Genomic DNA, 27,699 nt, shown 5'->3' with positions numbered 1-27,699 from the left:
AAGATTGACTAACTGAAATAAAAAAACAATGTACAGAGAATCAACAGTAGAGTGGATGAAGTTGAGAATCAAATCAGAGATCTGGAACATAAGGAAGCAAAAACTATCAATCCAAGCAGCAAGAGGAAAAAAGAATCCAAAAACTGAAGACAGTGTAAGAAGCCTTTGGGACAACTTCAAGTATACCAACATTCACAACATAGGGGTGCCAGAGGGGGAAAAGAAAGACCAAGAAATTGGAAACCTATTTGAAAAATAATGAAAGAAAATTTCCCTAACTTGGTGAAGTAAAGACATACAAGTATGGGAAGCACAGAGAGTTCCAAACAAGATGGACCCAAAGAGGCCCACTCCAAAAACACATCATAATTAAAATTTCAAAGGTTAAAGACAAAGCGGATCTTAAAAACAGCAAGAGAAAATCAATTAGTTACCTACAAGGGAGCCCCTGTAAGATTATCAGTTGATTTCTCAAACAAAACGATGCAGGCTAGAAGGGACTGGCAAGAAATATTCAAAGTGACGAAAAGCAAGGATCCACAACCAAAATTACTCTATCCAGCAAAGCTATCATTTAGAATCAAAGGACAAATAAAGAGCTTCCTAGACAAGAAAAAACTAAAAGAGTTTATCATCACCAAACTAGTGCTATATGAAATGTTAAAGGGTCTTCTTTAAGAAGATCAAATATATGAACAATAAAATGGCAATAAATGCATATCTATCAACAACTGAATCTAAAACACAAAATAAACAAACAAGCAGAACAGAAACAGAATCATAGATACAGAGAATGTTTTAATGGCGGCTAGATGGGAGGGGAGTCAGGGGAATGGGTGAAAAATGTGAAGAGATTAAGAAGTACAAATGGGTGGTTACAGAATTGTCATGGGCATGTAAAGTACAGCAAAGGGAATAGAGCAGCCAAGAACGTATGTGCAGAACCTATGGACATAGACAACAGTGTGGGGATTGCCTGAGGGAGTGGGGGCAGGGGGAGGCTAGGTGGAGCAGGACAAAGTGGAAAAATTTGGAACAACTGTAATAGCATAAACAATAAAATATAATAATTAAAAAAAGAAAAACAAAACTAAAGGACATCGATTTTCAAGCAAGGTAAGAAACAAGGAACAAACTGACATAGACCAGAGGGGAGGGGAATAAAGGAGGAAAGAAGGGGAAGGCTCCAGCTGAAGAACAAGTATAACTGACCCATGGCCATGGACAACAGGGTGGGGACTGACTGTGGGAGTGGTGGGTGGAGGGGAGAGCACCAGGTGAAAATTAGGACAACTGTGACAGAAAAAGAGTTAAAAAAAAAAAAAAGAAAATATTTAAGAAAGCTCTCCATATATCCTGCAAAACAGGTTTCAACAAAGTTAAATACATAATATTCCTTGACCTTAAAAAAATTAAGTCAGAGATCTGTAACAAAGAAAACTAACTAACAATATGTGGAAATTTAAAATCACACTTCTATATATCTTGTGTGTAAAAAAAGATCCCATAACATTAAAATTAGAGAATAACAAACTAAAAAAACTAAAATACCATATGTTAATATTGGGACATAGCTATAGAGGTAAAGGGAAATATATGCATAGTCTTAAATGTTCACATTAAAATGGCAGAAAGGTTTGTAACAAATGAGCTAAAACAAAATATTAAGCTAAGCACCCAGATCACTACAACAAAAAAAAACAGAATTAGAGAGAGATCAGTAAAACATAAGTTGATTCTTAAAAAGACTTTGGTAAGATTGATTAAAAATATACTGAAAATATTAAGCAAATAATCATGTGCAAATAGGGGTCAGAACTACAGATACAGATGAGACTGAAAAAATATGAAACTATTATAAAAATATCAGGCTATACATTTGAAAATTTGGGCAAAATGGACAAGTCCAAAAAACATACAGTTGACCACAACAACTAAGAGGAGAAAAAAAAAAAAACAACCCTAAATGGTCCTTTAAACATTAAAGAAATTAAAAGTCATTAAAAACCATCTCACAATGAAAATACTATGCCCAGGTTTTTCCAGAGTGTTCTTCTAAATAGTCAAAGAACAAATAATTCTAGTCTTATACAAACTTTTTCAGAGGAAGAAAAAAAGAGACCCTCTCCAGTTCATTTTATAATTTAGTATAACCTACATACAGCAGTGTGAATAAATATCAAAACAATATTGAGTAAAAAGGAAATACAGAAAAATACCATGTAATCCCCAAAACAAGTAATATCAAACAATGTATTGTTTAAAAATCACAAAGTGCAGCAGTGACTCTATAGGAAAAAGAGAGTGATACAAACAAATGATCAGGGCAAGTAGCGTTCTGGTAATGATGCTCTATTTCTTCAGCTTGGTGGTGAACACACATATGCATTTTATTATTCTTATACCTACATAAGATCTACTCTTTTGTAAGGATAAAATAATACAAAATATTTTAAAAATTTATAATCTAAAAAAGTATTAAACTAAGCATAATGTAATGTGTAAAATGCAATTCCAGGGATGTGAACAAAGCATCATAGGAAGAAGAGGTCGTAAAAGGTTCTTTACAGGATTAAACATCTGTATCTGAGATGGGCTTTGAAGGATGATCAAGATTTTATTACATCGAGACTGAGAAAAAGGCATTCCAGACATATAGCACAATACAAGCCATAGGAAAATGTTCTTAAAATAGAGCCGGGCAAGCTAATGTTGAATGAATGAATGAATGAGCAGACAAATCACATAAAATTTTCAAGGAAAGATAAGTGGCCTGATGATAGGAAACTGGAGTAGGAGAGATGAATGACATGAGAGAAATATTAAAACACTGGTCAAATATCAACCTAAGGGACTTGGGTCTTATTCTTCAGGTAATGAGGGGCACTGAAATGTGGGAAGGAAAAAAAAAATAATTGGATCTCTATTTCTGAAAGCCCATCCTGGAAATGCCACAGATGATGAGTTGGAGAGTGAAAGAATCTAGAGACTAAGCAAAGAATCTGGGAGGAAGGTTCATGCAAAAGCACAGTGGTGAAAGGGACTGAGTATGGACAGGAAGAGTAAATTAGAGAAGTGGAGACAGATACAAGATGTGGGTCATGGAGACAAGAACAATTACCAAGTGCCATTCTTACTGATTCAATGACTATTGACTAAGATAGAAAACACCTAGAAAGAAGCTGATTTAAAGGAGAAAGGAAGACTATTTTAGTTTGGGCCTGTTGATCTGAAATCCCAGTAGAAACTTCCAGTGAAGATGTCTCATAGGAAATAGAATTGAATCCTAGGAACAATATGAAGGTTGAAAATAAGTATTTTTGGAATCCTGGGCATGGATAATAAATGAAGCAGCAAGAATAGATGAGATCTCCTAAGGAAAATGTGTAGAGTGTGAAAAGGAAACAAAGCACACCCCAGAGAAAGGAGGGTGAAAGACAACTATTTACGGGGTAGAATTTTATCTGTTCAGGTTCAAGGTTTTTGATTTAACAATCCCACGTCCCATGTAACAGATAAACTGATGGTTTTTTACCTATTTGTTTCCTATACCTCCCTAACTTTCCAAAAGAACTTATCACATCTTCTATGTAAAAGCTTATATCCTTCCTTACTTTGGGAAAGCTTTTCTGAATTACCTTCTGTATCAGGAAAGCAACATTTTACTTTATAAATTATAAGGTTCTCGAGTCCTTAATACAGTATTACCACTTTATGTCTGTTTCTTTTTTCCCTTCCGATTTATACAATAAGGAAGTTAAATAAGATAAAAATTTAAGTTCAATATTTATTAGGCAGGAACATACCTGACCAATTTAAGATTCCTGTCCATAAGATCTTAAACTCCTAAATGGATGAATTTATAACTAATTTATTTTATAATAATAGCTTCTAAACAAAATTTAGCCTATTTATATTATGAAGAGATGAGGAAATAAAACTAAAGTGAGGACACAAGCAATAGTCATTTATATCTGTGAATTCAAATGGTTTCAAATGAAATTTAAGAATTATATACAATTAAGCTAAACATTATCAAATACTCTTTAAAACTGATTGCTATATGTAAAAAATCTTCCCTGGATATATTAAAAAAAGAAACTACCCTCCTTTCAGCACCTATGTTGGAATAAAACTTCAATCAAGAATTTATTGACAGCCTTATTTAATGATTACGGTCTCAAATAAATTGAAAATTTGCAATTATACAAACTCTAAATTGGACACTTGCTTTTTAAATAAAGACCAGGATAGGCTAAAATAGCATTTTATATATGTAAAAAAAAAATCCTTGGAATTGTAAAATCACAGCTACCACAATTTTCCTTTGGTGTATTTTCATGGGAACAATTTTGTTCTTTAAGATATATGGTGCTGGGCCAGAACGCATTCTCAATTTAGAAACAGAAAACTTAACGTTGAGTCCTGCTTTACTTTGCTAATTATATAGATTAAATCATTAACCTCTCTGAAAAAACAACTGGAATTAATACCTTAATTATTTTACAGGGTTATCTGCATCAAATAAAATTATGCATATGAAATCATTCTAGCTTAAATGTTCAATGGCCACTAAGTTTAATAAACTCTTAAAACATGATTATTTACGTACTATCCTTATATTTAAACTAATTCTACTTTTGAAGATGAACAAGATTTAGGGAATTAACACTGGTCATTTTCATCCTTCTACTGGTAAAAGTACAAATAAGAAGGCAGGAGGAAATATGCCCAGGCAAAGCATTTTCAAACCACCAGTTCATATCTGGAAGGAGATCTAAGAATGTCTAGTGTTCGGTGGCACTATGTTATAAGGCCACAGCGAATCATTATTCCAAAAGCAGAAACAAGACAAAATAATGGAACCTGGAAGTATCACACTACCTGACTTCATATTATACTACAGAGCTACAACAATCAATGCAACATGGTACTGGCAGAAAAATAGACACATAGATCAATGGAACAGAATTGAGAGCCAGAAATAAACCACATATATATGGGCAAATAACTTTTTAAAAAGGAGCCAAAAACATACAGTGGAGAAAAGAAAGCCTCTTCAATAAATGGTGCTGGGAAAACTGGAAAGCCACATGCAAAAGAATAAAACTGGATTACAGTTTTGCCCCCATGTACAAAAATTAATTCAAAATGAATTAAAGACCTAAATATAATATCTGAAACTATAAAGTACATAGAAGAAAACATAGGTACTAAACTTGTGGACCTGGGTCATAGAGAACATTTTATGAATTTGACCACACAGGCAAGGGAAGTATAGGAAAAAGTAAATGAATGGACCTATATCAAACTAAAAAGCTTCTGCACAGCAAAAGAAACTGACAACAAAACAAAAAGGCAACCAACCAAATGGGAGATGATATTTGCAAACAACAGCTCTCATAAGGAGTTACTATCCAAAATGTATAAAGAACTCATACAACTCAATACCAAACAAGAAAACAATCCAATTAAAAAAAAAATAGGCAGAGGACCTGAGCAGACACCTCTCCTAAGAAGACATACAAACAGCCAACAGATATATGAAATAGTGTTCAATTTCACTAGCTATCAGAGAAATGCAAACCAAAACTACAATAAGACACCACCTCACACCTGTTTGAATGACTATTATCAACAAGACAGGTGTTGGAGAGGTTGTAGAGAAAAAGTAACCCTCATTCACTGCAGGTAGGGATGTAAATTGGTACAACCACTATGGAAAACAATATATCAGTCCTTCAAAAATTAAGAATAGAGTTAGCATATGACCCAGCAATCCTTCTTCTGGGTATGTAACTGAAAAACTCAAAAACATTTATTTGCAAAGATATATGCACCCCTATGTTTACTGCAGAATTATTCATGGTGGCCAAGACATGGAGACAACCAAAGTATCCTTTGATAGATGACTGAATAAAGATGTAGTACATATAAACAACGGAATACTACTCAGACACAAGAAAAGATGAAATACTGCCATCTGTGATAACATAAATGGGTCTTTAGAACATTATGCTAAGTTAAATACGTCCAAAAAAAGCTAAGAACCGTATGATTTCACCCATACATGGGATATAAAACTGAGTTCGGTTACCAGAGAAAGTGGGGGAGAGGGGGAGAATGGCAGGGGGCAGGGTGGGTAGGAGGGTAGTAAAGGGTAAAAGGGGCCAAATGATAGCAGAAGAGGATTTGACTTTGGGTGGTGGGCACACAATGCAATATACAGATAGTACCATAGCAGCGTACACTTGAAACCTATATGATCCTATTAACCAATATCACACCAATACATTTAACTTTTAAAAAATGGATACCAAATTATTCATGTGACCTATGTGCCCCCATGATTTTTCAAGGATCTTGTCTCTAGAGTTACGTGTCATTTGAAAATGGAACTGTGAAAAACACTTAGGAGCTGGCACCCCCTTTTCCCTTAATGCAAATATATATTTTACTTCACTGATATCATAAAAGTAATGAATTAACTCATAACAAGCAGAATCAACAAAAATACTGTAATCTAAATCTAGTTTACTATTTACACAACTGAATAATTTCAAAATACTCACTGGTCAATTTAAAAAATTCCAAATTCTAAATTTAAAAAAATAGCCTACCGTTTATTCTAAGCTGCATCCCTCCCCCCACAATCCTTCATATTACTATGGTCTCAAAATAATTTGGGCAAAGACTAGGAAGGATATCTAAACCTATTTGTATGTCACTTTCATCCTATCTCTCAATGATATAAATCCCTGCAACAGAGAGTTCCTACTTACAACTTTGTAAAAACCTCAAAAAAACCAAACTTACTGCTTCTGCTATATATGTAATTCCTAATCATTTCATATATTTTTTAAATGATAAAAGCTTCTCCCATAAATATATTGGTGTCATTATTGTTAATACATAAAAAAAAGTGTCCACTTCTTACTGCAAGAGAGTACCTTGCAATTCTTAACACAAAAATTTCTGGAAATAAACTCGACTTTTGGCCCTGTAGCAGTAGGTCACAACATTTCTCATCAGAATGATTAATCTTTACAAAAAGGCAGGAAAAGACAAAGCCACCCACTTTTATATTTTCATTCTTTGAAAAAAAATCCGAATCTAGCTCATGAACTGGAACCATCATTTGTAAAAAGTATGTAATCCATCAAGAGTACATTTTGATTATAAGATTAACAAGATCATTATCTTTCTTATTCTTTGCACTGAGAAAAGGGTACTGACATTAAAAGTGGTTCTAGCTTAGTTTTACTTAGAAATCTGATAAACCTTTGCCCAGGAACCAACCAAACTTTAATAACAAAGTTTTACTTCATTTTTTCCTTTTCTGCTTATTTGAAAGAATATAAACAACAAAGTACAACTTTTTAAAAAACTTCCTTCATTGATACAGGACTCATTTTTGTTCAACCTTGTTATATCCATGGATTAGAGACTGGAGAGTATGTGTTTTTCAGGCAATATACTAAGCAAGATATTAAGCTTCCTACAGCTGTTGTAAGCCAATCATGTGTGCATGTGTGTGTACGCCTAAGCCACCTGCATATCTGCTTAAATAGTAAAGCAAAAGGATCATTGCAGACATATGGAAAGGGAAAGAGGAAAAAGGGTTAATATGCAGAAAGAGAAACTTTCTTCAGGCTTAGGGAGTCTGCTGTTGGCTATAAGTAAAAGCTTTAATCTAAAAGGAGCCAAAGTTGAGATGATTCTTAAAGATTTGGATTTTATGCCTTTCTATAATTATTGTCTTCCCTCACTTATGAACAGCTTAAGTGGGGAGTTAATCAGCTCTAATCTTGAGGAAACTTCGCTCTAGAGGAAAGAAGAGAGTATTAATTATTCAAGGTGAGTCACAAGAAGGACAGGAATCATTAAAAAAATAGGGTGGGGTGAAAATGGGGAAGGAATATAGATGTGAGGAGGGCAAGTAGAGGGAAAAGTATAGGAAAACAAAAGAAAGAGGATGCTGAGAAAATAGTTTGGAAACTAAAATGATAAAACAATCAACTTGTCCACTTAACATATAATTCATTTACCTGTGTTATTTTTTCTGTTCCCTGGAAGTTGTGCTTTTCAAAATGTTCTGCTATATTTAGGAAGGTGTGACGTTCTAGGTAGCAGCAATTACTGAGTACTATCAAAAGTTGCTGTTCCTAAAAGTAAAACAAATTTTTAGGAAATTACATTTATAGTAACAAATTGAGAGTGTAACAAGTATCATTTATCACTTACTAAGTTTAATTATAATTTCTGGTGTTTAATATCAACATTCAGCACTTTGGTGTTCTTTGGCTACTTTTTTCCCAATATTAACATAGAAACATACAATTCTAAAATTCTACTAATTGCTCATTATTACATAATACACTAGGGAGTCCCGTTGAAATTTAACAGCTGTATAGAGAAATAAATTGATGAAACACAGTTAACTAGTAAAGTAGGATGAGCTGTTGTTCTCATGCAAGGGGCTCATGTTATGATTTAATTCTTTGTGTAAAAAATAGCTATAAAATTAATATTTTTAAGCATTTACAAAAATGACAGAAACCCTTTATAAAATAGTTTATAAGAGAATTATTATCAAATCCACATGATGGCTTTCTTCAGTAAACTTCGACCTTCACAGAATTTTTTACGTAGAATAGTCTCCCACTTTTTGGGAGTGAAGATACAAAGTACAGGAGACTCTGCCTCAGTGTCAGTAATAGAGAGGACTAGAGCCCCATGTTCTGTACTCTCCAGAGCTCTAGCTGCTTAAAGTAATTTCTCATCAAAATTACAGACTCTAGTGCTAATATATAAAACATCTTTTTACAGTTCAGGAGAACTCTTTTTGTAAATAGAATTCCAGGAATGGCATTCGTCACTGCTATTGTGGCTCACAGAAAGCACTTTCCCTGTGCTCTGTCAGGTGTAAGAGCATTCTCTGGAACAAATGTGACTAATTTAGGGCCTTAATTTAAGATCCCCTGACTAAAAACTAAGGCAAAAACCACTTTCCAGGAAAAGTTCTCACCCATATTTGTTTACTGTTTCATATGTAATCAGAATAGCTTATGTTAAAGTCAATATGATAATATGGAAATAAATAGGTCCCTGTCCTTTGAGGTATTCAAACCACAGATAAAATACACTTCTTCTTTCCCCCTGTACTCTGAATCCCTTCCATTTTTCACCCAGTCCCCCAATCCCCCTCCCCTCTGGCAACCATCAGCCTGGTCTCTGTATATATGAGTCTGTTTGTTTTGTGTGTTCAAAAAATATACTCTTTAAACTCAACTACCAAGCACAGATTATATCCCCCAGTAATTTCATTTAGCGCCATCAAATTTTTTAAAACTTTCTAAATTTAGAAGTATTTAATATTTAATATGTTCATATATTTAATGTGTTCCGATCTTTATTTGGTAGAGCGTACTCAATGATTTTTTTGGTCATCAACATATATAATTAAAAGGCCACGAAATTATTAAGGTACCTTCAAGCAAATGAAACATTGCTGATAGCCCTGATAACCTATGGATGGGAAATGGAGTACAGGAAAAGGTAGAGAAAGTTATGATGTGTATGTTCCTCCTCCACACTTTGAATTTAAATGGCAAGTAAAAATCAGAAAGAGAGCAGAGGTAATAGCACTGGAAAGGTGCACAGGTGAGGCTGGGATAGTCCCTCTTGCCCAAGATCTGGTGTTATCCTATGCCATCCCTGTAAAGTATATGAAATAAAGTAAACATAATGTCTCTCTAGCCACTCTAAATATGCTGCACTCCCTGAAATTCTCATCTGGACTTAATTTCCTTATCATTCAAAAGTCTTCCCTCCAAATATTAGCCTTATCTAGGAGTCCACCCGAGCCTGCTGCATCTTCTGACCCCTATTAATTAATTATCTTTGGTTGAAGAAAAATAGTTTTTCCCCTAAAATGGAAAAACTATTTGGGTGATTTAAAGTCTTACCTTTAGTAAGTGTCCCCCTCACCCCTCAAATCTAACCAGTCAGAAGGAATAAAAGTAGGAAGAACTGAGTAATGCAATCTAAATAATCAAATTCTTATCAACACAAATAATCAAAAGCTTTTAATGACTGAGACGAGTATATGTGTTTGAAGATAACAACCCAATCTATGAAAGGTAGACCTTGCAGATAAGAACTATAGCCCTATGTATTATTTCAATTATTCCTCATCAGTCTCTGAGGTATAGGCATGACTCTCCTAATTTTGTCCAGGAGAAAACTGGACACCCTCAGTGATATGCCCAAGGTTTTCAATTAGCAAGAAGCAGATTAGGAAAAATCAGGGCCTGCTGACTTGAAACCTAGACCTTTTTCTACCATTATTGACTCTGCTGGATAACAGGACAATACCTTAGGAAGATACCAATAATCTGGGCCAAATATAACAAGATGCCATGGGGGGGAGGGAGTTAAGGAAATGAATTTGGTACCAAATACATAATTTTTGGAGAGTAAAATGGAAGGGATAAGGTCCCATGAGTAGCAGAAGCAAGTATGGGGTTTTGTTTCACAGTATGTTCAATGTAAATCAACAGAGAGATGTAACCTAATGTGTGGTTCTGGCTGCTTCCCAATATTCAGGGGCACACTGGAGTCCTGTATCTACTCTTGAAGAAGGACCAAAGTACACTCAAGGAAGAACTATCACATTAAGTGACTACAAGCACATGGACTGGGAGATGTCTATATAATTTAGAGTATTAATTAGGAGAAGGGAAGATTCCAAGCACACAGCAGCTGTTTTCAAACACTGCAAAGATTATCATGTAGAAGTTACGCTTGTTCTAAAAGACAGAAAAAAGCATAGTTGGTCAGATAGCTGGCAAGGCCTTTCTCAATTTAGGAGGATCTTTCCTCTAGCCCATGCCTTCTCTAGCCCTCTTTGTACACAATGGAAAAATGGCTTAAACTCTCCGTATTAACTTCCTCAGCTCCTATTCTCTCTTGTTCTAAAGATGGTCCCTAAGCAGTCCAATGCTGCGGTTCTTGCACTGTCATACATGGCCTCTTAACTGCTAAGGTCATGAGATTCTAGTTTTCATCTGACATAACCTGACCCTTCATCAGTCTAAGATACTCTTAAATATTCCTTTGTTTAAACGTTCTTTTCCATCTGTCTCAGGAACATTTCTCTATAGGGATTTCCTTCTCTCTGGTTATTCCTTCACAGAAAATTTCAAGGCCTCTGCTTCTAGCCATCCTTTAAATACTGGTACCCCCAATACTGTTTTCATATATTTAGCTCTTCTCCCAGTCTACTAGAAATTTCTCTGGTATTGTCGTCCATCCCCAGGCCTTATATTGCTGATTCATAAGTCTGTATCTAGACTTCTCTCCTGGGCTCCAAATAAGTACATCTAATCCTCCACTAAATGGCTCTACCTGAATGACACGTATTTAATATATCTAGACCCAAACCAAATTTTTAGTCTTTCTTTAGAACCTATTTTCTTCCTGAATTATCTATGTCAGTTCATTAACTAACAGATTTTATTAAAAACTACTGTGATTAAACTGTACTTTCCCCAATATAACAAACTGCTTATTTAGGAATTCATATTTATAAGTATAATAATTGTGGACATAATATAGAGCAGAATATTTAGGTTATATGTTTTTTTTCTTGAGTGATACACATACATACACACACACACACATACATTCTTCAAGCTAATGACAGACCAGAGAAGGTCATTTGTTTTTAAGATAGCTGAAGTTTGGATTTCAACAGCTAAATTTATACATGTAATAAAATATGTGTGTGAATCATCCCTAAATACATGTATATATTTTTTAAATTGTGTGTGTATAGACACACATATATGCATACATATATATGTGTATGTGTATGTTTGGCTTTGTTTTTGTCATGGAACTTTTTGTTCAAATAAAGTGCTATTAGGGAACTTACAGAAATAAAATACAGAAAAGCAGAGCTTCTTTGGTTAAAGAGGAAAAATGTGGAGAAACTCTCAAGTACCAGGGATCTGATAGGACATCTAGTTCACACTTAAGAACCTGTGTGATGCAGAGAGTAGATGGAACTAGTTAAGTTGCCACTTCAGCTAAAAAGATTTAAAGAGAAAAATACATATAAAATTATATTCTTATTAATATTTTCACAAAATAAAACACAACTCCAAAGTATAGAGTAGTAAGTTACAGCCCTAATATCATAGGTAATTTAGGCAGATTTATGAAATTGTAATTATACAGTTTTTAAATGACGTTTTACTCTCTATTTATTATCTTAATTATTTATCATCTTACTTACAGAAGTCAAACTGAGGTCTTCATGAATACTTCCAAACAAATCAGGAGAAGAAACATCAATGGAAAGACTGAATATAATAGCAAGAAAGAGAATAATCAAAAGACTAAAATAAAACTGCTAATATAATGTTATATGTCAACTATATCAATAAAAACATGCAATGAGCCTTATGTTAATTTGACTTTAAAATATTTTGGTCAGTTTTCTGGGTAGTAGGAGTTGAGATGGCAGAGTAGGTAGGTCCTTAGCTCACCTCCTCCCATGGACACACCAAAACTACAACTAAATATAGAGCAATCTTCACTGAGAAGAATCTGAAGACTAGTTGAACAGTTTTTTCGACAGCTCAAGGATATAAAGAAAAAGCCATATCTAGATGGGTAGGAGGGCAGAGATATAGGCTGGTCAGGACCCATATACCCAGTGTGGTGATCCACAAGTGGGAGAAATACCAAAACCACAGTGGTCCTCCCTGATGACAGAGGGGTCTGAATCCCATACCAGGTGTCTCAGCCCAGGGAACTTACACCAGGAAGAGGAAGACCCCATAGCATATTGCTTTGAGAACCAGCAGGGCTTACATCCACTCTTTAAGGGCTCAAGTACAATACAAACTCAATCACTACAAGTCCCAACACTGAGGCAGTAGTTGGAAAAGTATCTGGGTCACCCATGAAGCAATTATATTGACTAGTTTTAGGGAAAGTATTGGAGGAGCAGTGATCAATGGGAATTTTCTCCATGGACTGAAGTACTGGCAAATGCCATGAATTTTTCTTCTGTCTCACACTCCTTCGACCTAACATGCCCAGCATAGGCCAGTGCCAATTCTGACACTCTCTATACCTTCACCCCACTCCAGCATTCATCAGAGGGCACACATCAGGTTCTGTCCAGGCCAAAACCACTTCAAAGTGACTCCAAAGCATATGTCTCAATCTGCTCTGAGGTCCCATCCAAGCACCTCTACCACTAGCACACCTGGCAGGCAGCTAGCAGCAAAGTACCTTTCAAGCAGCTCCAGGATGAGCACACCCAGTACACAGCCTCGACCACTACCAAGGCATCCCCAAAGTGGCTCCCACTGTGGAGGGTCAGCCCCTTCATACTAGATCATCCTCAGCAGTCACAGCCAGTTCTCACATCCAGTTGACCTGGGAATACCCTACACACAGGAGTGTCAACATCAACTACAGTGCAACTACAAAAAAGGAGAGTGCACACAACCCACACAGGAGCATCCCTGGAGCATCTAGTTCTGGTGACAAGGAAAAATTGTACCACTGGGCCCCAAAGATCACCTTCTACAGAAGGCTACTCTTTCAAGGCTGGTAGATGTAGCTGATCTATCTAATACATAGAAACAAACAGAGAGAGATATAGGCAAAATGTGGAGAAAGAGGAATATGTAACCCCCCCAAAAAACAAAAACAAACAAACAAAAAAGACAAAACCACAGGGGAAAAAAATACTAAATGAAATGGAAATAAGCAATCTAATAAAGAGTTCAAAATAATGGTTATAGAAATGTTCAATGAACCTGGGAGAAGAATGGATGAACTCAGTGAAAATTTCAACAAATAGATAGGAAAAAAAAATCAGAGCTAAGAATACAATAACTAAAATTGTTATTATCATACATACAGGAGGGAATACCATAAATCCATTCATTAATTTAAAGACAGAGCAGAATCAAAATAAATACCTTACCAGGAATTCCTTTCTTTAAACCTAACCAACAGACTTTAGAATTCATATGGAAGACTTACAGATGAAAATATCAAATATTTAAAAACAGAAGCAATAAAAATACCAATCTGAAAAATGTCAAAAGAGTAAACTAACGATAATGAAAATAACACAACCTGATAGAAAATATTAGATGAATGAAACAGAAAAGTTCAGAAATACACTGCACTATATATTAGAATTCAGTAATATAATAAACAAAAATATAACAAAACAACAGGAAGAAAGCTGTATTTATTTATTTAAGATTTTATTTATTTATTGAGAGAGGGGAGGGGAGGAAGAAAGGAAGAGAAACATCAATGTGTGGTTGCCTCTTGCGCGCCCCCTACTGGGGACCTGGCCCACAACTCAGGCATATGCCCTGACTGGGAACTGAACCAGTGACCTTTTAATTTCTCAGGCCTGCATGCATTCAATCCACTGAGCCAAAACAGCCAGGGCAAGGAAAGATTTATTTAATCAATCATATCAGGAAACTGATTAACAATACAACTTCCTGGTGGATTAATGTGTTAAACATACAAAATCAAATTAAATTAAGCAAAAACTAGAAGAATTAGGTACTTATTAGGTCTCAGAGAAGTGATAGTCTTTTCTACTGAGGGGTACAAACCAATATCAGGAGGTAGACAAATAAGTAGAACTTCTCAATTTTTCAATTATGACTTTAACAGGCATTTATTTCAGTATTATGTACCAAAGCATAAATCTGAGGCGCACAAAAGTTACACATCCCAATGTCATTCAGAAGAGCTAGATTTAAAAAAAAAAATCCTAGAGCTTTATTATAAGAGAATTATCACATGGATTTATAAATATCAAGAATTAAGGTTTGCCCCCTTCAGCCCAAAGAAGCCCAACCCAGAATTAACCCCATTAACATAATTATTTAACACGAGTATTAGTGAAATCCTCTCTACCAGAACTGTAAATGTTAACACAAAGGAGTAATATATTTTAATTTTCTGCTCTCTTGTTTATTGTATAAAACTTCATTTGGATAATTAGTGAGCTAATCCTGTGTTCAGTTTGCTCAACATGTCTCTAGTAATGCTAAGATGAGCTTAAAAGATAAATTATGGGAAGAATATAGGTCAAATATAGAATAATATAAACTTTAATAGAAAAATTTAGCTCTCTTATTGGAAGTCTCAGGATATAAAGCCAAATATAGAACATCAGTCTGTATTTTTAATCCTCCTAAATGCAAGTATGAGATTAATTTCAGTTTTACTTACTGTGTGGTATCTACATCTGCATCAGGCTTGATGCTCAATTGTTCCAGACAATATATAAAAATCTAAGTCAAAAAATAAGAAATTTCAGTGACATGAACTCTTAGATTCTAATCTATTTTAACATTAAAAATAACTTTATGTAAATAAAAAAACAAGAAATACATACCCTTATAAAAGGTATATATGTATGTATGTATGTATCTCCCATAAGTGATATTCATCCACCAAAGTATATTGCATAAGTAACAGAAAATTATAAGCACTTATATTTTTATGCAAATATTGAGTTCTTGCATATATTTTAGGAAAAACACCTTTCCCTTTCTCTCACTCATTCACTTGCATGCTGAACCTTCTTTATGTGTTCACAAAGCACCAGTCCCAATAAAAGGACTTCGCACTCTGGACACAATGTAAACAACTGTCATGTCACTTAATCTGTGCTCTAACAGAAATATATATAAAGTTCTGTGAGAACACAAAACAAGGGAACATAATATAAATGAAATATTGAGGTATTGCTAAAACAAACTGGAATTTTACCTTGAAATTTATTTTGTTATCTGACTTACTATAAACTATCAAACAGATGAAAAAAGAAATACATATTTAATATATGTTTATATACATATTCTAAATAAGAGAGGGTTGACAAATAATTTGCACTATTTCAGGCTCAGGGCATCAGTGCTTTTACGTATTACCTGCATGATATTGATGCTTAGTTGGCAAACTTCCTCCTGTGTTTTAGGTTGTTGAAATACCTGTCAGGAAGAATTTTGGTGAAAATTTTTGGACTTTGCCAAGAAAACACAACTTTAGTTTACAAAGTTCAATATAAAAATTAACATATGGAAAACTGCTTCTAGTGTGTGTAACGTTACTCTGAAAAAGGACCATGAATAAAAACTGGACTACAGGAAGTATTGCTACCTATAGGGATTCGCCCTGAGAAGACACTGGCAGAAGGCTGGAGCATGGGGAAGCTGCTTAAGAACACCTAAGTCCCTTGTTTACTCTGTATACAAAGTGTTAACAATGCAAGTAGCCTGCCTACAACTCTTACATTCACATCTTTAACTTCTATCAGCCTCTCTTGGAATCAACAAATCAACAGTCTATATAGTTACATGAAATAAAACAAGCAAGCAGTCAGAGGGAAAAGCTGTTGTGCTGAAATGACTCAAAACTTTTAACTGTGATTCACAACGGTTCTCTGGGAAAGTCTGAAATAGAGGTTGAATGTAACAGAACACTTACACTGGCTTCTCCAGGCTTGCAGTCTAGGACTCCTTTAAGTGATTGCAGAGAATGTACAATGCACTGTTCAAACTGATATGGCTAGAGGGGAAAAAAATGTGTCTCTTAAAATTCAAAGCAAGCATTAGTTATTAAGACATTTAAAAGAAGTGAATACAGCCAAAAAGTCTCAATTTTTCAAATTTATGGAACGAAACAGAGATACAAACAATCTAGTCATTGAGATTTAGCTTTGCCATGTTTTGCAACTGATATTTAAAAATGGCTAAATCTTGAAACTCTCAAATCCATCTATTTCAATTAGAGCAGAAGTCAGATATAACTAAAATTTGTCTTCAAAATTCTACTCTTCTGAGAGGCAGATGACACAATAAAAGGCAAGTACATATAACGATCTCATATTTTAAACCCTGCTTGCAGGGGGTGGTCTGAATGTGCTCTGTCTCTTAGATCTTCCACATCTTTGGTATTGTTCAAGAAAATTTAATGTTAATAATGATCCAGAAAAGATCCAGGATCTTTAATTTAAAAAACCATTACAGTCATTTTATACATTCATTAAATCAGAAAATGAAACTTAAAAAATGTGCAACAAATGGCATTCAAGAAAAATTTCAATGAATCCTAACATCTTAGCTTCTAACTGTATTTAAGGTATTCTTTGCCAGGCCTTGGTTAGGTGACAGGGATATAAGAGCAAGAAAGACAGAGTTCTCATTCAGTGTATATTCTAGGGTGACACTGACCATAAAAGTAAGAGTCAACAAAATTGTTCTTTTTTACTAGAAAAAGTAAAAAGTACAGAAATAAGTGCAATCTGAAACTGATTTTCATGAAGAAAGTTAAGTGGCATTCAGAGAAAAATGGCAATGAAGGGGTATCTGTTCTAAAAAGGATACTTAAAGGAGGTTAAAGACACAGGGAGAACATTTAAGCTGAGAGCTGAAGAAGAAGGGGAAGCAGCCCCTAAAAAGAAAAGGGAAGGAGAGAAGTGAGCTCTGGGACGGAGGACAACATGTGCACAGGTCCCACCCAGGGTGGACAGAACCTGACGGAATTGAGGGGCCACAATGTGTCACAACCATTGAGCGTGGGCATAGGAGTTCAAGAGTTAAAGCGAAGGATCTAGATTTCATTCAGGGGCATGGACCTGTGCAAGGCTCAAAGTTCATATAAATCAGCTCTGTGCAAAAATTTGGAGTCAGAACCTCTCCTCATTTCACATTTCAATTTTTAAAAGAGTTGGGGGGAAAAATAAAAAAGAGACACCTGTATTCAAGGAAAAAAAAAAAAAAGACACCTTTGTTTTCTAACAAAAAGGAACCCAGATTTAATGAAAAGTTAAAATAGTGCCTCAACTTCAATGCTGCACTTTGAAGCCACCAGAGGGCACCATACAAAATATTTAGAAGAAACCCCGCCAAAAAAAGGGGGCGGGGTGGGTGGTCGTGGTGGTGGTGATTATAGGATGAAATACCAACTGCACAGAGTTTTTAAGAGTCAAAATTTTTGTTAGATACCTGATCTTGCCCATCCAATGTATCTGACTCAAAAAGAATGAAAATCTATGTTAAAATAGTAATAGAATTAAAACCAAAATTCAACTAGGCTTTCTTATTTTTGTTCTATATCTATATTAATAAAATAAATGGACAGAGAATACCAGAAAGCATAATGAACGGTTTCAGTTAAATTAGGAATAAATGAGAGTCAAAATATCTATTTCTTTTCTCTAAATGGAAATAGTGCTATCTCTGTGTATTGCCAGTGAAACACAAATTTAGCTGATACAAGGAATTATCACAAATCATTTCAGTTCTTCTGAAAGGAAAAAATTCTCAGAGTTATCCAAAGTTTAAAAAAGCAGAAAATATTTTCAACATGAGAAAATGGGATGCTTTCAAAGAAACTATTTCAGAGCACTGAAGTGAAGTTCAAATTAAAGATACTTCAGCTAAAAGAACAGTCATAATAAGGCAAAGCTGCCTGTTTATTTCTTTAACATAATAAAGAATGTCATCCTACCCCCATCACAGAAAAAGAAAAACGTAATCACATTTCAAACAAATGGGACTGGTACTATAGAAACATTAACAAAAATAAATTAGAGGCATGTAATCTAAGTCATTGTTCAAAGTCTAAGAGTTTTTCAGATGTTAGTTAAGTTAAAACACTCAAAGCTAGAACTCAGACTTTTATTCTAAGCACTGATTCACTATCTCTTCAGTGAGGTCCATGCTAAATAGTTAAAATCATGCTCAGCTTTATCAAGTCTATCATGTTAGCAAGTTTCTTCAGCAACATGTGACTTGAAGAAGGATTGGCTGACACCACAAGTGTAACTTCTTGTGGGTCATTCATCTACAAGGTGCAGTGGGTTTAGTTTTCTGGCTTGTATATGTGAGACCAAACATGAAATTAGTTATAAAGGTTACAGTTTCTTACTATTATAGTTAAAATTTAAATTGACTACAAATAATTTTTATTGTAACCATTTCAAAGCATTCTCAAAGAGGCTCATCTACTCAAACAATCTTAGATATATAGCAGCTATCACATATGCACACACTGGGAACCAAATATGGCAGCTATGACATAAGCCCACACTGGTATCTCAAGTGTGACAGCTATCAGGTAAGAATACACCTGGAGCTCAGGTGTGGCAGCTATCTGGTAGACACACACTAGGACCTCAGGCATGGCAGCTATCAGGTAGGAACACAGTAGAACCCTAGGTGTGGCAGTGTGGCAGGTATCAGGTAAACGGACACTAGGACTTCAGGCGTAGCAGCTAACACATGAGCACACACTGGGACCGCACAGTAAAAGCTATCAGATAAGCACACACTGGAACTTCAGGAGTGGCAGTTATCACAGAAGCACACACTGGGATCCAGGTGTGGCAGCACTCAGGGAACACATTCTGGGCTAACTGTGTGTGCAAGAAACACCTGAAGAAGGACCTAAAGCCAATACCTCTTTCACTGCTAAGTTTTGTTGAATTTATGGCAATTGTTTTTATGATACTCTATTTTTCTCAGATTAAACATACATATTTATTGCATTTGTACAAGTCTTATCTGAAACACGTATCAAAAACCATGCATCAAGGAAATTTGATGTTTAATGTGCCCTGGTCTATTTCATTTGCAGCACATTATTCAATGTATGTTGGTCAAATGACTCCTTTATGACCCATTTTCCAGGCATGCTGTGATAATTAAGTGGGATAGGGTTATATGAAAGAGCTTTGAAAACGGTAAGGTATAACATAAACTTAAGGTATTATTATAGTGGCCCCAGTATTACAGGCATTATTTTAATAAATTAAATTCCTTTATAAGTGCACAAAGCTTTGTAATTCAGTGCTTTATTCTATAGCATCCCATTTCATCTTAACTAGCAACACTGTGAAAAAATGTTCTGCTGCTTCTTTAATTAGGGCAGATAGGTTAAGTGGCTGCTTAGAGATTGCATGGTTATCATGTAGCAGAAACAGGACTGAATCAGACCATGATTCTAAATGCAGTGCAGTACCTGTTTCATTACACCAGTGCTGCCCAGCAGAAGTATAATGTAAGCCACAAGCACAAGCCATGCATTCAATTTCAGATTTTCCAGTAACCACATTAAGAGAATTAAAATGAAAAAATTAATTTTAATATAATTTGTGTAATGAAATATACCAAAACATTACTTCAACATGTGGTCAATATAAAAAGTTGAGATATTTTACATTCTTTCTTTTTGTACTGAGTCTTTGAAATCTGATGTGTATTTCACACAAGCCACATGTAACATGGCTGTCATAATGGATGGTGCAAGGTCTGCCCCACACCTTCTCCCTCAAAATATTTAGTGTGACAGAATTAGTTATTAGTTTTATTTAATATAAATCATAATTAAAAATAAAATGAGCCAAATGAATCAAAACAGATTTTTTAAAAAATAATTCTTTTAAAAAATATAATAACAATGGATTTATTAAACTAATACATTCCCCTCATTTCAAGCATAATTTAACTTATAAAATTGTGGAAGTAAGCACTGCTGTTGTAAGCCACATTGTTACATATAAGGTAAAAGTATAGTTGTATATGTTTATATTACCTCTGGATGAAACCATGAACTTTGAAGGAATAGAAGGAAAAATTTCAACTTGTCAAAAATCCCTCAACTCTCAAGGAAAACTGTTAGAAGTACAGTAATTAGAGGAAATCAAGAAATATTACATGGCATTATTGCTTCTCAACAACTTGACTCAAATAAATCACAGGGATATAATGTACAGCATAGGGAACAGAGTCAACGATATTGACTAACTTTGTGGAAAAAATGGTAATAACAGTAAAAAAAGAAAAAAACCTGACTCAACCACTATTTTATAAATTTCAGCAAATCAAAACCATTTATTTTAGTTTTCTTATCTACGGACTAAGCAGAAACTGCTATTTGCCTCTCAAAATCTGGTCCATGACACAGATGTAAAACATGAAAATATGAAAACTATATTCAAAGGTATTTTGTAAACCTAAACATCCCATCTAAAAACATGACTCTTTTGAAGGAAGAGATCGTGCTTACTCGACCTATGTATATATATGGAGAAGTTTCCTCTTGTTTATTTGTTTTGTTTTGGCCTAGGAGTCAGCAATAGCATTTTTTTCTATCCTGGCTTTTCTGAAAAATTCAAGTTGCTGGGTAACTTAGAATTAAGCATAATCTATTAAAAATGCAATGTAAACAAAAATAGTAAGTGATACAGGATCAAAGTAATTATTCTAAAAGAAATCCACTTTTTATTAATTTTTAAATATGTGTGGTTAGTGTTCAGCAAAAATGACTCTAAGAAAAACTTTATTTTCCTATTTTCAGAAACTAGAGTTGGAATAGAGAGAGCACACGCTCCTTATTAATATAATAAATCATTAATTTTGAATATACACTAATGATTAATCACTTAAAAGAATTTAAAAGAATTTAAACTTACTAGAGAAGTCAGCCCTTCATTATCAACAATCCAGTCTTCCTTTTCAGCTAATCTCTTTACTTCTATAGGGAGAACAAACACAAGCACTTCTTATTGTAGTTATCTCACTGAACTTTATAGAGATAAAAATCTATGGGTTATGATTTTTAACTTTTTTATAGGTTTGTAAAAAATCGGTGAAAGTAGGTTCAGAATATAATTCTGGTAGAGTCAAGGATTTAAATGTATATTGTTCACTACATTTTTCTAATAAAATATTAACGTAAGTAAAATTTTTGATTACATATCTCAATTTGGAGAATGCTAAGCTAGGTTTAATAACTTTAGACAATGTATTAGTCAGCATTCTTGATAATATTAAACATGTACAAAATAACATTTTTTCCTTAAAATTTCTAATGAAAAATTTAGATTGTATTTTAATCCCATACATTCCTGACAATGACACTCTGATTTTCACTTGGCTGAAGGAATGCAACATGTCCAAACTTTTTCCACGGCAGTCGTTTCAGTTCCCCAAGAGTAAGAGATGATGAATTAAAAGGACACTGCTCAGTTTCTCAGCTGACTCCATTCCATTTCCATTTACTGAGTATATCAATCACCATTTCTATATATATATGATGTTAGACAGTAATGTCTTATATCATTTATAACAATGCTTTTGTTTTTGAAAATATTTAATATCCAAAAGGTTCCTTTTGTAAAGATAATCTTAACTGTTTTTTATAACTGTATGTAAAAATCTCCCAAATTCTAGAAACTATGAAGAAAATGAGCATTGCCTATAACTTCTACTATCTGAAAAACCATTAACAGCGTTTTTCTTAATTTTACATTGATATTTGTAAATTAAACTTTTAAAATATGCATATATTTTTTCAAAATTGGGATAATATTTTATATACATTTTATTCTCTATCTTCTCTACTTAACATTTGCCATTAGGATGTTTTTAATATCCATAAATATTTTTCAGGTAGATCCATCTTAGTTTCTGCACAGTCTGACATCTCCAATTTTTAAAATACCCCTTCTTAAAAAAATATTGAGCAGCTACAGGTGATCTAAAATATTCAAATTTCCATAAAAGTAATTTCTTGTTTCAAATATTTGGAAACCAGAAAGAGGTGGCATATTCACATAACCATTGTCTAGTAAATGTCATCAATTTGCATTATTATACCTTCTGCTGTGTGTTGCAATGTGACTACCACACAACGTACTCGGAGATCCAAAATGAGATCCTGAATAGTCTGTAACATGTCACTAGGAATTTCAAGGGCAGTCAATGATTCATAAGTAAGCCTGTAAAGTAAACACAATAAAATAAAAGTGAGTAGAGGGCATTCACATCATTCTGGCTATTCATTATGCAGCTTAGAAGCTACAACATTATGTTGAAAACAAGGTAAAAGTAAAACTATAAGAAGGGTTAAAATATAACAGTAACAATGAATTAAACAATAAAAGATGCATATCTAGTCTGACATTCTCATCAAACATAAAACCAGGAAGGTTTAAGAGCCTGCGAGATGACACCTGGGAAACAGTGGAGGCAAAAGGAAAGAAAGTAAAAGTTCCTCAAAGAATGTATTAAAAATCATATCTTATCCTGAGGTTTTTTATTGTTGTTTTTTAACAGACAAGAAATACTTACCCTTTTCAGGAGAGCGTGTCTATATTTACCTTATGATCTGGATGACATGAGCAAGGCACTGTCCAGAGAGCTCAGACTTTACTTCCCAGCCTCCGTACTGCCTCACTCCACCCTCTGGGATGCTGAGTGGGAGCAGTGCTCCACGGATCAGCTTCACAAGACAGTGCATTACCTCCTGAATCATTTTCTGGAAAATAATAAATAAGCAAACTGCATTAAAAGCCACTAACTTGATTAAATCAAATAAAGGGTTCTGCCTGAATGATGAATATCGTGAACATGAATAAAGTCTTCTACTATGATTGAGGAAAATCTACCCTGCTGGAAAAGTCTACATACTTATCTTTAACTTACCTTAAAATCATTTTGTCTTTGCCTTACATTCTTTGATCTTTCAATCTGGCCTGACTTCTCAGCAGTCTCAAAAATAAAAAACAAACAAACATTTATTTTTAGAAATAATCTGGAGTTATATATAAAAAAACATGAAATATGGTTATAACTTGATTAAAAGAAATGTATAAGAAAATAGTCTAAATTTCTAATTAAAGGATGACTAATCCAGAAACCTTTCTCATTACAAGAAGTTATTCACCTTCCTAAAACATTTAAGCACAATTCTCATTAATGAACATAAGTATTAATTGAAACAACCTTCTTTTTGTAGGGGACTTTCATATGCCATTTTCATCAACAATTTTATGTGGTTAAACCTAAAAGCAGGAGTATCTAAGCATGTGGTCCAGGATGGCTATGAATGTGGCCCAACACAAAATCACAAATTTACTTATAACATTATGAGATTTTTTTGATTGCATGGTTCAATTTCACCTAAAATAAACATATGTATGCTCTTGCTATTTGTTAAATATGTGTCTTCAAGGTGAAAACCAAGTTATGAATACCATGTTTCAAACCATGACAGCATTCCAAAGGAAACTGAAATTATGGCAAGCTCAAATTAAGGCAGACAATTTTATGCATTTTGACACATTGGCAAAACACAGTCCTCTGAACAGTGAAAAAAATATGCAGCCTTGCTTTTCTCTTTGATACAAGAATTTGAAAATGGATTTTGAGATTTCTGTGACAATAATATTTTGCTATATTTATGACTCCATTTTCACTCAACATAAATATGTTACCTGCCAATTTTCAATAGGAATGCACGGATCTGCAATCTGACATTTACCTTAAAGAAAAATTTGATCATTTCTCTTTACTGGGTTTTTATAAATTCTATCTTCCCAGAGACAAATATCCCTTGCTTAACAATCATGCCTTATTCATGTCATTGCTATTTGGCGGCACCTACATTTGCAAGCAACTACTTTCAAGAATGAAACACACTGAAAGTGAAATTAGAACCAAAATATGTGATGAACACCTTGAGAACTCACTGAGAACTGCAACTACTTCTATAAAACCAGATACTGATGCACTCGTTTCTCAAATACAATGTCAAACATCCCACTAGTTTTATGCTGCCCTCTTTTACTTTTATAATAAAGAACACTAACAAAAACATCAAGGACATTTTATTACTTAGATATATAAATTTTCTATATTAATTACCACAAACTTGGGACCTGCTCAACAATTTTAAAAGATCACCAAAAGGGCCGCTGCATAATTAGAGTTATTATGTGAGGGCTTTTTTTGGTTTTCCGTGGTGGCAGATCTCACAAAAATTATGCACTGACCTTTTTTTTTTTGCTCACCAGTTCTAGTCAATGTTTATGTATTTAATGCGTAGCCCAAGACAACTCTTCTACCAATGTGGCCCACAGAAGCCAAAAGGTTGGACACCCTTGCCTAAAAGTATACCCATGATAACATTCTCAACATCATTTCTCATTGACTAGGATGGAAATGAAAGAAAGAGTAAACTCCAGAATAATGTCTAATAATCTCAGGACATTAATGCCATAACCATGACAAATATTTATGAATATAAGCATTATAGCTGGCATTTTATTTTTTTAAAATTGTAAATCATCATCCTTCTTCAGAGGTTTTACAGTCTAACTTAGAAGAAAATATATTACAGAATTCTAAAATTAATTTTTTATCTGTTTACTGATAGCTAGCCATGTTTTCCTTTGATAATTCTCCTTAAAGTAATGTGTAGATGACTACAGTGCAATGATTAAAGAGAAATCAATTCAACTGGATTTCAGTTAACATTTTAGTACCAAGTTTTCTAAGAACTAGATAGTATTACATAATATATCTTAGAAAGGCAAGCTTAGGAAAGTTTCCAAATAAAGAATTAGAAACAAAATGGTACAATGTAAAAGAAAATTCTGGTATTTCATTAACATAAAGCTAAAGTTATCCTTTAAAGTTAAAATATTCATGTATTATTGGTTAAAGACAAGTCAAGAGAACTTTCATGTTAGGAAATGATTATGATTAGGATACAAAGGATTATGATATTGACTTCAAGTTAATTTTAAAATACAAGTAACATTATATATATTTTATGTATATGCTTAGATAAACAGTGTATAGAGTTAGTTTATATAATGAACATTATTGATGTGAATGCATAAAAGAAGAGTAGAGACTGAGAATGTTTTCAACAAAAATATCAGATATACTTGATAGGAAGTGGTCAACATACACACAGATACACAATTCTTCAGGCTCAAATTTATACTTATTTTAAAACTTTGAAGTATGCAGCTTTTATCACTTTTTCTTTGTAGAAACACATTTCTGCTTTGAAATACTTAAACTTAAATTTTTGAAAAAATGACCCAAACCCAAAAACCCAAAATTTACCTCAGTAATATAGTTCAATATGCAAATTCCTAAGCTCATTGGCAAACAGCACTCAAAATTCCTTGTGCACCGAGATTTAACTCAGAAACTGATATTTTTGTCCCTTTATTTTCAATACAAATGAGAAGTAACTGAAGTGTTTTACAGTTCCTGTGAGAAGTGGGTAGAGGGGATAGTGTTAAGAGCATGACTAGCTAGAAGAACGCTGCACTAACCCAGGGAAGCAATAACAATGTCTTAGGCTACAGGAGTGAACAAGGGATCCCTGTGGAAGCCTTAGATATACGCTTCTGAGGCAGAAGTGGCTGAACCTACTGATTCCACTGGGTGCTTCAGTGAGAAAGGAGAGATGTCAAGAGTGACTTCCATCTGAGTCACGACCACTCAGGTAACTCCAAGTGGCCCTGATGTCTATTAGCCTACTTTCTGTTTCTGTCAAGTATGATGCTCTGATTCAAAATAATACTTGGTAATCTAGTGGCCCAGGTGTAGAAAAGCAGAGACATGGCCCCTGTTTAATGAGCTGATACAGAGCTATTCTTTAAATGGTAGTTTATCAGGCCTTTTAAAACTGAATATCAGTGCTATTTTTAAAACCAGAAAATCGTTAGGTAATGCCACCACTTAAGAGTCTCCATGGCTTCCCCTAGCACTTAGAATACAAACTCTTTACCCTGCCTGCTCCTCTAGCCTCAGCTCTTGCTTCTTCTGATGCACTCACCCACTGCTCAGCATACTCTGGATTCTGTGACTTCCTTTCTGCCAAGCCCCTTTCCTTAGTTCTGAGTGTCCTGTTTTCTCTGCCTAGCGCATTCTTCCCACTCCTCTGTGTGGCTGTTTTCTTCTTGTGCTTCAAGTTTCAGTGTCAATATCATCTCCATAGAGAGACCTCTGATCTCCATCTCACTATTTATATTCTTTATTTTAAGACTCTTATTTATTTCTGTTATAGCTGTTACCAAAATTTAGGAAAATTAAAAAAAAATTGTTTTGTTCTGTCTCTACAGGAGAGGAGAGGTCATGTTTATCTTGGCCATGATTTTACTTATATTGTGTGTGTGTGTGTGTGTGTGTGTGTGTGTGTGTGTGTGTGTGTGTAAAATTTATGTGCGTTTTATGTGTGTATATGTACGTGTATGTGTGCATGCTTCAGTACCTGGTACAAAGGGGCTATTCAGGGCATTCAAAAGATATTTGGTGAATAAAGTTCAGAACCACTTGGAAAGCACGATGGCTCTGAATACCATTAGGTTAATCAAAAGGCTTTCTTTAAAAAACCTGAAGTCCTAAATTGCCACATGGCAGTCTGGCTGCAGGACATAATCCTGTGATATGCTTCTGAAATGTCCAACAGACTTAATATTTCTCCTGGAGGTTTAAAATATCAACAAAGAGATTAGCAGAGGTTTAAGAATTTTGTGTCAATGTTGGGGGCTGGGAAGAGTGTTTTTGGTGTGGAATTCTGGTGCTGATGAGGAGCCCAGTATCTACTATGATATAAGGAGACAGAGAACACCACTGGCATCCTGTACTGTGAAATCTATGAAAAGGACTGTGATGGTTTAATTCTTTGTGTCAACTTTACTGGGCCATCGGATACCCAGAAATTTGGTTAAACATTATGCTGGGTGTGTCTCTCGGTGAGAATAATATTGAATTGGTAGGCTGAACATGCAGCTTGGCCTCCTCAGTGTAGTGGGTCTCATCCAAT

The 27,699-nt window shown here is 34.4% G+C and overlaps 1 protein-coding gene across 2 annotated transcripts in view; it reads right to left on the bottom strand.

Annotated features, from left to right (window-relative positions):
* Nucleotides 1-27,699, bottom strand: part of EXOC2 (exocyst complex component 2) — a 256,076-nt gene that overhangs the window by 65,692 nt on the left and 162,685 nt on the right. For both annotated transcript variants that reach the window (XM_054591988.1, XM_054591989.1), the window contains exons 14-22: nucleotides 23,556-23,621; nucleotides 23,231-23,388; nucleotides 22,728-22,849; nucleotides 21,542-21,603; nucleotides 16,552-16,632; nucleotides 15,996-16,055; nucleotides 15,292-15,353; nucleotides 12,302-12,368; nucleotides 8,049-8,165 (exon numbers count right to left, since the gene is read on the bottom strand). In XM_054591988.1, coding sequence (XP_054447963.1) covers nucleotides 8,049-8,165; nucleotides 12,302-12,368; nucleotides 15,292-15,353; nucleotides 15,996-16,055; nucleotides 16,552-16,632; nucleotides 21,542-21,603; nucleotides 22,728-22,849; nucleotides 23,231-23,388; nucleotides 23,556-23,621 — 795 coding nt within the window. The remainder of the gene's footprint in view (nucleotides 1-8,048; nucleotides 8,166-12,301; nucleotides 12,369-15,291; nucleotides 15,354-15,995; nucleotides 16,056-16,551; nucleotides 16,633-21,541; nucleotides 21,604-22,727; nucleotides 22,850-23,230; nucleotides 23,389-23,555; nucleotides 23,622-27,699) is intronic.

This window comes from Pteronotus mesoamericanus, unplaced genomic scaffold (genome assembly GCF_021234165.1).
Source record: "Pteronotus mesoamericanus isolate MK-2021 breed Mesoamerican mustached bat unplaced genomic scaffold, CSHL_Meso_final scaffold_31, whole genome shotgun sequence".
Classification (NCBI taxonomy): Eukaryota; Metazoa; Chordata; class Mammalia; order Chiroptera; family Mormoopidae; genus Pteronotus; species Pteronotus mesoamericanus.
This window is presented reverse-complemented; position numbering and strand designations above follow the sequence as displayed.